Here is a 13,571-nt window from a genome sequence, read left to right as displayed (position 1 = left end):
AGTTTTTTTGTTTTTATAAAAAGTGAATCTGGCCAAGTAGGTTCAAGTTGATAATGTGGTTTTAATGTTGATTGGATGAGCCTTGTTATGCCTGATGGACAGTGTTGCTCCGAGATATTTTCTTGTAGGATCCCCAGGGTGTCATACAAAGTTAATGGCATGAAGTTTATTTTGGTGACTGGAAGAAATCGGCTCATACTTAACTTTATAATTAATTAATTTTTTCGGTTTTATAACCCCTATCTTGTACCTAATAAAGAAAATATCATTATTATTATTATTATTATTATTATTATTATTATTTTCAACTGTTGGTATTTGTAGATATGCCATTATATGCTCTAGTTTACATGATTGTTAAACATGTCAGAATTATATTTGGATATTGATGCATGTAGGGTCACTATGATGAAGATTTTAACTTTGTTAAGGCAGCATTGTTGTGTTTGTGTTAATGTATTAAAGCAGCAAATAAAACGGTAATTTTCACTAATGTTCACTCCAAGTTCCACGTAACTGTTTATTAAAAATAGTTGATTTGGTAATAAAAAGATTTTTGTCAAAATTAAGCATATAAATACTAAGAGCTAACATTTTAAATATAAATATGATGGTCAGCTAACATATAGATATGTAAGTAAAGGACATTTTTTTAAAAAATGAATATATATATATACTCATTATCTTTTTTTAATAATTTTGATATATATTTTAAATAATATAAATTAATTATCTTATGTATTGGCTTAAGTTTTTCATTGTATGATTTGCCCAATAGTGGTTTTATCTCTAATTTAATATAATATATATATATATTGGGTAAGAGAGAGAATGAGAGATAATAAAAACTGGGAGAGCAGAAAGGACTAAAAGGTAAGTAAAGGGATAGGAGAAAGAAAATGCAAAGAAAAACTTGACTGGAACTTAAAAACAAGGAAAACTGTACTATAGATTGCATGTCAAAAGAGAAAGGAAGAGTATTAAAAAATGAGTAGTGGAGAGAAAGGAGTGTAGAAATAGAAAGGAGATTTCAGAAAAATAAGGCAATCATGATAATAGAACAGGATCAGGATAGGAGATGGAAAAGAGAAAGAAATGGTAAAACTCTGAGGAGCATATAATTACAGTACAAAAAATCAGTGCTTACATAAATATGGGAGAGAATAGATTAAAATTAAGTAAAAATACCAGCAAGGTTCAGTTGATAGTTTCAAGTTCTTTCTCTAATACTGAGAAAAAGGCAATTTTACTAATAACCATTTACAAATAGTTTCCACTCTAATGTAAAAGATCTTTGACAAATTTAAAGATATTTTGCATAAGACTGAAAAATAGTAAACTCATCAGCAACCTTGTCTTTTTCTCATTATTGGGAAAAGGACTTGAAACTATCTTCTAAGTCTTGTAAATATTTTCATTTAATTTTAATTTATTTTTTGTAGATATTTACTGAAGCTCAAATCATCTGTACTACAATAATATGCTCTCTTTCTCTTTTTTATGACCTTTCCGTCCTCCTCTTCAATTGAGATTTCCTTTCTTTCCATAGAATTTTCTTTCTATTTCCACACACTCTTTCCCAATTTTTCCTTCAGTGTTTTTCAACTCCTCCCCTCTTTCACAAGTACCATCTTTCTCAATGTTGTGCTCTTCTCTATTAAATGCCACCAACCCACAATTCTCTGTCGGGGTTGCGAATCCGTGGAATAAGCTGCCGGACGAGATAGTGAAGATGCCGACGACCGCTCGGTTCAAAGTCTCTCTTAACCAGAAATGGCCTGAACTCTTTGCATGAACACCCTCCCTGTACATAACTCCATGTCCCCCTACATGGCCTTGCTTTTTGCTTTATGAGCCAAAAATTAACTTAACTTATAACCTTACTGTATCAATTATATTAATACTCCATGATACATACTTCTTACTATCTTCTCTTTCTCTCTCCCACTCTTTTTCTCTTGCACTTTCCTAACTTTTATCTTTTACTTGTTTCGGTCATTGGACTGCAACCATGCTGGGGCACTGTCTTGAAGGGTTTTGCCAAACAAATTGACCCCAATACTCGTTTCCTTTTTTTTTTTTTTGGTTTTTTAAGTCTGGCACATATTCTATAAGTCTTTTTACTGAACCACTAAGTTACATGGGCATAAACAAACAAACACCAGTTGTCAAGCAGTGGTGGGAAAGAAACACAAACACATACATATAATATATATGTGTGTATGGATCTGGGAGACAGAAACTGAAAGAAGCCTGTTTATATATATCATCATTATCATCGTTTAACATCCGCTTCCCATGCTAGCATGGGTTGGAAGAATGACTGAGGGCTGGCGAACCAGATGGCTGCACCAGGCTTCAATCTTGATCTGGCAGAGTTTCTACAGCTTGATGCCCTTCCTAATGCCAACCACGTGTAAGGTGATGCTGGTAATGATCACGCTTGAATGGTGTCTTTTATGTGCCACCGGCACGGAGGCCAGATAGCCACTCAGGCAACGATCACGCTCCGATGGTGCTCTTAATACCCTACAAGCACAGGGCTCAAGTGCCAGTAGGGCGATGCTGGTAACGATCACGCTCGAACGGTGCCTTTTAAATGCCACTGGCACGGAAGCTGGTTAGCCGCTCTGTCAATGATCACACTCGTATGGTGCTCTATGCACCCCGTTAGCACGGACGCCAGTCATCGAATTTGATTTTATATATATATATATATATATATATATATATATATGTCAATACATGATGGGTTTCTTTTAGTTTCGGTGCACCAAATCTACTCACAAGGATTTGGCCGGTTTATGACAATAGTAGAAGACACTTGCCAAAAGTGCTATGCAGTGAGACTGAACCAGGAACCATCTGGCTTGGAAGCAAACTGCTTACCACACAGCCACCAAGCCTACAAGCCATTATTTTCTTACTGTTACAATTTTCTTCTTTTATTTCTCCACTTCCTGTTTCTTTCCCCCAGTCCTGCTCTCTTTCATTCTCTTTATCTCACTCTGCCTACTTAAGTGTATCGACAAAGTTTCTTACATACCCGGGCAACGCCGGGCTATGCTGCTAGTATATATATATATATATATATATATAAATAGCTTGTTCAACTAACATATATATACGTTTGTATCTTAGTATTTATAAATTCTATTTTGACTAATACTTTCTTGACCACATCAGCCTGTAAATTTCGTATAAAGATATCAGTTGCTTTAAATAAGAGGTAATGGGAAACTTGGAGTAAACAAAGGTAAAAATTTGTTTTATTTGTTGTTGTTATTGTTATCATCATCATCATCATCATTATTATTATTATTATTATTATTATTAACTAGATACTGAATAACTTTTTCTTGTTTGTATGTGTGTGCTTATAAACATGCACATGTTTATGTATATGTGCATGTATATATATATATATATATATATATATATAATATATATATATATATATATATATATATTATATAGAGGGCATTATTACACATAAAGTCAAAACTACCAAAATAAACATATTGTACCAAATACAAGTCATTTAAAAACAGAATTCTGTTTTTAAATGACTTGCTTCGAGACTTACATTCGGTACGATATGTTTATTTTGGTAGTTTTGACTTTAAGAGTCCCTCCTAGCGTGCAGCATTTATGTGTAATAATGCCCTCTATATAATATAAATAAATATATTCAAGTGGAAAAAATTTACAGATTTTTTCTCTTATGAGGTTTTTCACGCTAACTACTTGATAATTTCTTATGAAGAATTTATCCTATTTTTAAATTATATATATATATATTATATATATATATATATATATATATATATATATATATTATATAGAGGGCATTATTACACATAAAGTCAAAACTACCAAAATAAACATATTGTACCAAATACAAGTCATTTAAAAACAGAATTCTGTTTTTAAATGACTTGCTTCGAGACTTACATTCGGTACGATATGTTTATTTTGGTAGTTTTGACTTTAAGAGTCCCTCCTAGCGTGCAGCATTTATGTGTAATAATGCCCTCTATATAATATAAATAAATATATTCAAGTGGAAAAAATTTACAGATTTTTTCTCTTATGAGGTTTTTCACGCTAACTACTTGATAATTTCTTATGAAGAATTTATCCTATTTTTAAATTATATATATATATATATATATTACATGTGTTGAAATAATGTGAAAACCTGTACTGTATTGTATTGTTGTAATAAGATAGAGTACTGCACTGTTGAGCTGTGCTATGTGTATAGCAACAGCTAATAGTTCAAATTTGTGGTTAAGTAGTTAAGAGGTAGACAAGGTTGCACACAGAATGTGGCAGCATTCACATTTACACCAATGCTCAGACATGCATCAATACAGAAAAAAAAAAAAGAAAAACTTCCACACTGGCAGACAAACAATATTATAAAACACTCTCATTAGTGAGTGTTGCTCAAGTCAAGTACAAGGCAGAGCTTGGCTATGACACTTCACTCGAGTGACTGTCTAAGCTTGTTGCTATAGAAACGTGGTTCGGATTACATGAAGCTGACGACTGTGTGCCAAGAGAAAGCGTTAGTCCAGAAGATGAAGTGGCAGTGGTAGCTATGGTAAAAGATGGTGATTGTGTGGATGATGAAGGTGAGGTAGTGGTGATGTGTGTACCAGCTTCACTGACTGATGAGGAATTTCGTTCAGTGTGACTGGCAGCAAGCACCAGGTTTGTCCCTGTGCTCATGTTCAGTGGGGTACTTACAGTTAGTGTTGGGATTGATGTTACTAGTGACGTCATTGCTGTACTATTATTAACAACAGCATTGTTGGAAGTAGTTGTAATAGTGGTGTTATTGGCAGTAGTCACATATTCTCTGCCTGTAGTAGTGGTAGTAGCAGTTGTAGTAGTTGTAGCGGTGCGACCATTGGCTGCTGCTGTCACATTAGAGAGTACACTATTCATAATTTGGGCAGAGGTCATGGGTGGTTGGACTGCACTGACAATGTTACGGTCAGCATTTGTTAAATTGTGCACAATTTGCAGTTGCGGCCCAGTCAGTGAGCTGGGTGGATTTATCCTCTTCTCTTTTTGACGCCGATTGCAGAACCAGACACGAACAACTTCCTTCTCCATTGTGAGGTTGTCAGCCAGCATTGAGATCTCTTCCGAAGATGGTTTGGGGTTCTGGATAAAACTCTTCTCCAATGCTACACGAATTGATGACTCTATGCTGGTCCGCTTCTTGCGCCGGCGACCAATGGATTCTGCCGTAACAGGAGAACCCGGAACAGAAGAAGGATTTGAAGATATAGAATCAGCATCTGCTAACCATTTCTGCAGAAGGGGCTTTAGTTTGCACATATTTTTAAAACTGAGGTTAAGAGCTTCAAAACGGGATATTGTAGTTTGGCTAAAATCATGTCCATATAATTTGCCCATCGCTAAGCCAACATCTCCTTGCGTGAAACCTAAAAGAAGAAGTTTAAATGAATGAGATTTGAAGAAAAAATATCAACTTTAAAATAAGTTCACATAGAATGACTTGCTATGCACACACACACAAAGGAAAATACACAAATACAAAACTTCAAACGGAATTTTAACATCTATATTAGTGGCAAATTGACCTCAATACTTTCCATTTTCTTTTTTAAATCTAGAACTTATTCTACAATGGACCTCTACAGATTTTCCATCAACAAAACTCATTGGTTGGTCTGGAGCTAAAGTAAAAGACACATGCCTAAGGTGCTGCACAGTGGGACTGAACTTGAAGCCACATGGTCACAAAGCAGGATTCTTAATCTCACAGCCATACCTGCACTTATGAGAATCAATACACTTTATCTACAGATTTTTGTCCTCATGGCTAGATGAACAATTATTGTTGTTAGACTGCCAGTACTACAACTTCTGCTATCATCACCTCTAAAATTATTACTATGACAACCACCATTACCACTAAAACTACTATTACTGTAAACACTAAAATTATAACTATTACTACCAGCACTAGAACTACAACCACCACAACCATTAAAATCACCAAAACCATTATTACCATCATCACCATCACAACCAAAATGGTTATCCAGCAAAGCAAAGATGTATAATTAAGCTAACTTGCAGTCTTCGTTATTTATATATATATATATATATATATATGGGGGAGGAGGCGCAATGGTTAGGGCAGCGGACTCACAGTCGTAGGATCGTGGTTTCAATTCCCAGACTGGGCATTGTGAGTGTTTATTGAAAAAAACACCTAAAGCTCCACGAGGCTCCGGCAGGGGATGGTGACAATCCCTGCTGTACTCTTTCCCCACATCTTTCTCTCACTCTTTCTTCTGTTGGCCTGTTCAGTCACGGTGATATATATATATATATATCTTTCATTCATTCATTCATCTAGCAGATAAGTTGAATGCTTATTTATTTATTTTCACAATCATACATGCTTTCTTATTATCTAACTATTTTTAACTAATTTCTATATCTATCTAATTATTTTAACTAATTTATCCATTATCCATCTCGCCTCTCGTGTATTCATCAACCATCGTGTATTCGCGCCTTCTTCTTCCGGACAATCTTTACTTAAAAAACGCAGCCCCAAACTTCTGCTCTTTCATTCATTCATTCATCTAGCAGATAAGTTGAATGCTTATTTATTTATTTTCACTTCCCCATCAATCATACATGCTTTCTTATCTATCTAACTATTTTTAACTAATTTCTATATCTATCTAATTATTTTAACTAATTTATCCATTACCCATCTCGCCTCTCGTGTATTCATCAACCATCGTGTATTCGCGGTGCACCCGCCCTGCCCACCCCCACCACCAATACCAGATATCTCTATATTTTTGCTCCATCCATACCGGATGTCGCTTCTCCCACCACCATAATAGGTGTCTACTCTTCGAACCCCCCTCTTCAATACGCTATTTCACCATGCATTACCCCTCTCTTGATATCCTACGTTCTACTTGCCTAGAACCTGTCATCATTTCTCTGAACCACCCCTCCCCACTGGTGCTCCCCTATATTTCTGTACCCCCCCACCACATAAAAAAAGCACCATCCGAACGTGGCCGATGCCAGACCCCTCTGGCACCTGTGCAGGTGGCACGTAAAAAACACCCACTACACTCGCGGAGTGGTTGGCGTTAGGAAGGGCATCCAGCTGTAGAAACTCTGCCAGACTAGACTGGAGCCTGGGGCAGTCCCTAGCTCCCCAGACCCCGGTCGAAACCGTCCAACCCGTGCTAGCGCGGAAAACGGACGTTAAACGATGATGATGATGATGATGATGATATATATACCAGCAAAGAAAGAAGTACAACAAAAGACAGAAACACAATACTCATCATCATCATCATCATCCTTTAATGTCCATTTCCCATGCTGCCATGAGTTAGACAGTTTGACTGGAACTGGTAAGTTGGAGAGCTGCACCAGGCTCCAGTCTGATTTGGCATGGCTTCTATGGCTGGATGTCTTTCCTAACGCCAACCACTTCACAGAATGTACTGAGTGTCTTTTACTTGTCACCAGTATGGGTGCCTTTAATGTGACATACAAAAAGCACCTGGTACACTCTGTGGAGTGGTTGGCATTAGGAAAGGCATCCAGCCGTAGAATCCAAGGCAAAACAGACTGGAGTCTGGTGCAGCTCTGGCTTACTAGTTCCAGTCAAATCATCTAATCCATGCCAGCATGGAAAACAGATCCTAAATGACGCCGACGCCAATGATACCTAGTGTCTCTGTCTTATTACAGACCAAATATGACCAGACTTGTAAGGCAGCACATATTACAATTATTGTCACAGACTAAGGTTTAGCTAGACCTGCTCAATGACACCACAGAAGATCAACTAAGTTATCTAAGATATTTCTCTTTGAACCCATTGTAATATATAAAATTAGAGTCCATTCTTTACCATCTAGTTTTCCTCAAATATGACGTATCCTATAGACTTAAGCTGAAGTTGAATTGACTCTCTGAATACTTTAATTCCTGTTGGGATCACATATTGTAGCAACTATAAGGCGGCGAGCTGGCAGAATCGTTAGCATGCCGGGCGAAATGCTAAGCGGTATTTCGTCTGCTGCTATGTTCTGAGTTCAAATTCCGCCGAGGTCGACTTTGCCTTTCATCCTTTCAGGATTGATTAAATAAGTACCAGTTACACACTGTGGTCAATACAATCGACTTAATCCGTTTATCTATCCTTATTTGTCCCCTCTGTGTTTAGCCCCTTGTGGGTAATAAAGAAATAATATTGTAGCAACTATAAAGTAAGCTCATGTATCAATGTCTACACCAAGTGTATGTATATATATATATATATATATATATAATATATATATATATATACTCATACAATAAATCCTAACAGGTCAATGGATAGTGTAGCATTAATTATTCTGGGTCTACTACATGTTTTTTTTTTTGTTTCTTGCTTTTTTAATAAATAGTGAGAATCAATCTGAGAAATTATACCAGGTAAAATTAAAATATATATTTCTGGATGTCCAAAAAATCAAAGTATATATTGGTATAAATTTGGGTCCCCTCCTCCTCTTCTGGGGTCAAAGAATGTAGCATTGGTGAGTTAGAGAAGTACTTTTCCTAGCTAATATTACTTAAAGTTGTACAGGATAATGTTAGTGAAATCTAATGGCAATCCTTGACTGGATTATCATCATAATCATTATTTTAATGTCCATTTTTCCATGCTTGTATGGGTTGGATGGAGTTTATTGATGCAGATTTTCTCTGGCCAGATGCTCTTCTTGTTGCAACTCTCACCTATCTGCAAGTAGGGTAATATATCCCCATGGCCAGGCATGTTCTTGTGGAATACTGGAAATGAATGAAATTGCTTGTAGGACAGCGACATTCATTTTATAACTATCACACAATATCAAGCCAAGGAGACACAAACACTCATATGTAAGCACGTATGGAAAGAAAGAAAGAAAGAAAGAAAGAAAGAAAGAAGGATGGGTAGACAGACAGATAGATACACACCCATACACACATACATACATATACACACACACACACACACACACAGCAAGCTTCTTTCAGTTTTCATCTACTGAATCTACTCAAAAGGCTCTGTTTGGCCTGGGGCTATAGTAGAAGTTACTTACTCAAGGTGCCATGCAGTGGGACTGAACCTGGAACCATGTACTTCCACTAAGTAAGCAGCAGTTAGAGTTTGTGTAACAAAAATTAAAACACAAGCTAAAGAGGACATTTAATTGATATTCTTCCCAGAAAATAACCAAGAAACAACAGAAATGTGAAATGGTATTCAGAAAGTATAAAGATGAGTCCTCCACAAAACTCCATCAAAATGTTAACAAGCACAGGAGTGGCTGTGTGGTAAGTAGCTTGTTTACCAACCACATGGTTCCGGGTTCAGTCCCACTGCGTGGCACCTTGGGCAAATGTCTTCTACTATAGCCTCGGGCCGACCAAAGCCTTGTGAGTGGATTTGGTAGACGGAAACTGAAAGAAGCCCGTCGTATATATGTATATATATATATATATATTATATATATATATATATATATATATATATATGTGTATGTGTGTATGTGTGTATGTGTGTTTGTGTGTCTGAGTTTGTCCCCCTAGCATTGCTTGACAACCGATGCTGGTGTGTTTATGTCCCCGTTACTTAGCAGCTCGGCAAAAGAGACCGATAAAATAAGTACTGGGCTTACAAAAGAATAAGTCCCGGGGTCGAGTTGCTCGATTAAAAGAAAAAAAGGCGTTGCTCCAGCATGGCCGCAGTCAAGTGGCTGAAACAAGTAAAAAAGTAAGCAATCACATACTTACCAAGTTCTATTCGTCGACGTTTGAATGTCTTTGCAAATTGCTCCAGTTCTTCTAAGTCGATGCTTTCTTCAGACTACAAGATTAAAAGGAATAAAAAAAAAAAAGAAAAGAAAAATGTAGCTGGATCCCTACATGTCTGGCAACTGGAATAGTGTTGGTGACCAAGTCAATAAAATCTTTAAATACTTTTTAGTATATAATGCTCCAACAGAATTACAAACATAAGCGAATATAACAGCATATGTATTTTTGAATTGCTACAAAGGCTCTTCTAGGATGTAGCTATTATAACTGGATTGGGATCTTTTCCTTTTGAACGGCAGTTTTCAACACAATTTCTAGTTAACTAAACACTTTTAAACTTCATATACTGGTAGAATGTGTTTATAAAACAACATTTTTTCTTGGCTTTATTGAGAAAATTCTATAGTTTGTAAGATATTTCGACTTTAATTTCGAGCATTTCGGCAATTTTAACCAATCAAATACGTCCATTTAGGTAAACAACATTCCGTGCTGTATGAATATGTCCCTCCTTTAAGAAACAGATTGGGTTTATTTACATTTGTGAAGAAAAAAAGATACCCTTCCTCCACCCCTAACCCTAAAACAGATTGAAATGCAATAGATCGATACTGGGGTTATAATTATGGGTGACATTTTCATTTGACACCGCTAGAAAAAAATCCCATTTTCCATAGCGGTGTTGTATGAAATTGTCACCCATAATTATAACCCTAGTATCGATCTATTGCATTTCAATCTGTTATAGGGTTAGGGTTAGTTAGAGTTAGGGTTAGGGGTGGAGGAAGGGTATCTTTTTTTCTTCGCAAATGTAAATAAAGCCAATCTGTTTCTTAAAGGAGGGACATATTCATACAGCACGGAATGTTGTTTACCTAAATGGACGTATTTGATTGGTTAAAATTGCCGAAATGCTTGAAATTAAAGTCGAAATATCTTACAACATATAGAATTTTCTAAATAAAGCCAAGAAAAAATTATGTTTTATAAACACATTCTATCAGTATATGAAGTTTAAAAGTGTTTAGTTAACTAGAAATTGTGTTGAAAACTGCCGTTCAAAAGGAAAAGATCCCTGGATTGCCATGGCAAAACTCTGGAAAACTAAAACAAATCTTTCAGCAAGAAACCAATAAGGGTATACATTCACTATGTAAAGCAATACTTGAACCAATTGCTAAGAATATGAAATAAGCTTCATGAGTATTCATTGAACAAGAACATTTTTTAAAATATCTATTAGCAACAAAGCGAGTATTGATTTTAACCAAGAGGTAAAATTTAACCCCGCTTAAACATGGATGTTTTGATAGAACAAACTATATTGCAGTAGTTACCATGAGAGAAACTCTCATAAGCAAGAGTACATTTTGCACCAAAAGCCAATATGAGAGTCTCTCCCATTGTAACTTCCGCAGTATAGTTTGTTCTAACAGTACATTCACATTTAACTGAGGATAAATAAGAACATTTAAGTTTTCACATTGCTGCATAATTTTAGGTCTGAACAATGGATTGTTCTTATAACATTAGAAGTGATTTCTGGATTGATAATTTTGACAGGTCATGACTATAAATTAGTCTAAGTAGGATATGAATATCTGAATTGATCCCAGTACAATTTAACTCATTCTCCTTCCACCAACCCAGGAAATAAAAGATAATTTCAGCAGGATTTTAACTCAAAATGTAAAGCAACATTAGTATAAGTCTGCAGCTTTATATAGCTATGGTGCGACCTCACCTGGAATTTGCATCACCCGTCTGGAACCCTTATCTTGTCCAGGATATTAATCGTCTGGAAACCGTTCAGCTACGTGCAACCAAAAGAATACCCTCCATCAGGCATTTGCCATATTCTGAACACCTTACTTCCCTGGGCATGGATACATTGAAACTCCGACGTCTGGCAGCTGACTTGGCAGACACCCATAAAATTTTTAACCATCTTACAAACAATAACTCTGAGCACCTTTACAAACTCCACCTGTCTAACACCCGTGGACATGTTTACAGTCAGACAACAGCACAGCTCCCATGACTTTTGGAAACATTTTTTCACGCTAAGAATTGCTGAAGTATGGAACAAACTGCCGGCATCAGTTGTTAGTTGTCAGAGCACTGCATCCTTCAAAACTTCCATGCTTCCTGTGATTCGCCAACACTACACCTGATTTTCTCCCCTCCATACACATGCAAGCATGTATCTGACTCATACACTGTTCACTTTCCAGACATTTGTACATTACTGCATATGCTTTATATGCACTTTTGACAAGTTGTGGTGCACCTGAGTACTGTATACAACAATTTCATTATTATTATTATTATAAATGCAGCACTCTGTTTTGGTCACTCAAACACCTTCGTACATGTCTTGAATAATAATGGTTTCAAATTTTGGCACAAGGTCAGCAGTTTTTTAGGGGAAGGAAAAGTCAATTACATCAACTCCAGTTCATGACTGGAGTTGATGTTTTACTGACCCTAAAAGGAGGAAAGGCAAAGTCAACTTTGGAAGAATTTGAACTCAGAATGAATGAAACACTACAAAGCACTTTTTTCTAGTGTGCTAATCGTTCTGCCAACATGCTGCCTTCATGTCTTGTACAAAAATAATAATATTAACAATTATTTCTGCTATAAGCACAAGGCCTGAAGTTTTGGGGGAAGGGGCTAGTCGATTACATTGACCCCAGTACTCAACTGGTACTTATTTTATAAACTGGAAAGAATGAAAAGCAAAGTCTGTTTTGGTGGAATTTGAATTCAGAACATGAAGGCAGACAAAATGCTACCAGTGTGCTAACAATTCTGCCAGTCCACCACCTCAAAAAATAATCCTTTCTACTAAATGCTCAAGGCCTGAAATTTTGGCAGGAAGGGGACTAGTCATTTACATTGATCCCAGTGTTTCACTGGTACTTAATTTATTGACACCGAATGGATGAAAGGAAAAGTCAACCTCAGCAGAATTTGAACTCAGAAAGTAAAGACAGATGAAATGCCACTAAGCATTTTGCATGGCATGCTAGCAATTCTGCAAGAGAGTCTTATGTTCAGTTTGCATAAAGAGAGAGTATTTCTCTAGTGGCGTTCTACTATATTATGGGTTCTGCTGTCTTCACGTTGTGTTAGATGTTTGTCAATGACTGAATATTTAACAGTAGATTGTAGATTGCAGGCTATAAAATTATGGCCTGCATACATTGCTACTATTATGATTGTGATGGAATGTTTAGCAGCTAGACCTATCAATGTTAGAAATGAATATCATAGTTTTCTTTTTTAAAAAGCCTTTAAATATGTATTAATTTTTTTGTATATTAATCTTTCCTCTTTTGTTTGGTGATAGTAAAATAAATAAGACCAGGAATGGCTTGCATCTTTTCAGGCGGTATGTGATAAGCATTGCAAAACAGTTGTTTAAACAATTTTAAACAGTTTTTTTAAAAATATTTTCAAATTTTGCTAAATACTTCACTTTTAATTGACTATTTACATCCTCAAATTTGAGGATGTAAATAGTCAATTACATCAACACTAGTGCATGGCTAGTTTTATTTTCTTAATCCTGCACCAATGAAAGGCTGAGTAGAACTTATAACGTAAAAAGATGCAGCAAAATAACTAAAAGACTTTCTAATGAAGCTTCACCGATTCTGTCAGCCCACAGCCTTTATTTTATAATA

General features: G+C 36.0%; 1 protein-coding gene and 1 long non-coding RNA gene across 7 annotated transcripts in view; both read right to left on the bottom strand.

Annotated features, from left to right (window-relative positions):
• The window catches only part of LOC118766977, a 389,104-nt gene that overhangs the window by 118,459 nt on the left and 257,074 nt on the right, over positions 1-13,571 (bottom strand). The gene's annotated exons all lie outside the window — the stretch shown is intronic.
• LOC115221716 (POU domain protein 2-like) overlaps positions 4,095-13,571 on the bottom strand; it is a 190,684-nt gene continuing 181,207 nt past the window's right edge. For all 6 annotated transcript variants that reach the window (XM_036510864.1, XM_036510866.1, XM_029791924.2 and 3 more), the window contains 2 exons: positions 9,856-9,928; positions 4,095-5,462 (listed from right to left, as the gene is read on the bottom strand). In XM_036510864.1, coding sequence (XP_036366757.1) covers positions 4,480-5,462; positions 9,856-9,928 — 1,056 coding nt within the window. In that variant the 3' untranslated portion in view covers positions 4,095-4,479. The remainder of the gene's footprint in view (positions 5,463-9,855; positions 9,929-13,571) is intronic.

This window comes from Octopus sinensis, linkage group LG18, assembly GCF_006345805.1.
Source record: "Octopus sinensis linkage group LG18, ASM634580v1, whole genome shotgun sequence".
Lineage (NCBI taxonomy): Eukaryota > Metazoa > Mollusca > Cephalopoda > Octopoda > Octopodidae > Octopus > Octopus sinensis.
The sequence above is the reverse complement of the archived record's forward strand: the minus strand, read 5'-3'. Positions and strand labels throughout refer to the sequence as shown.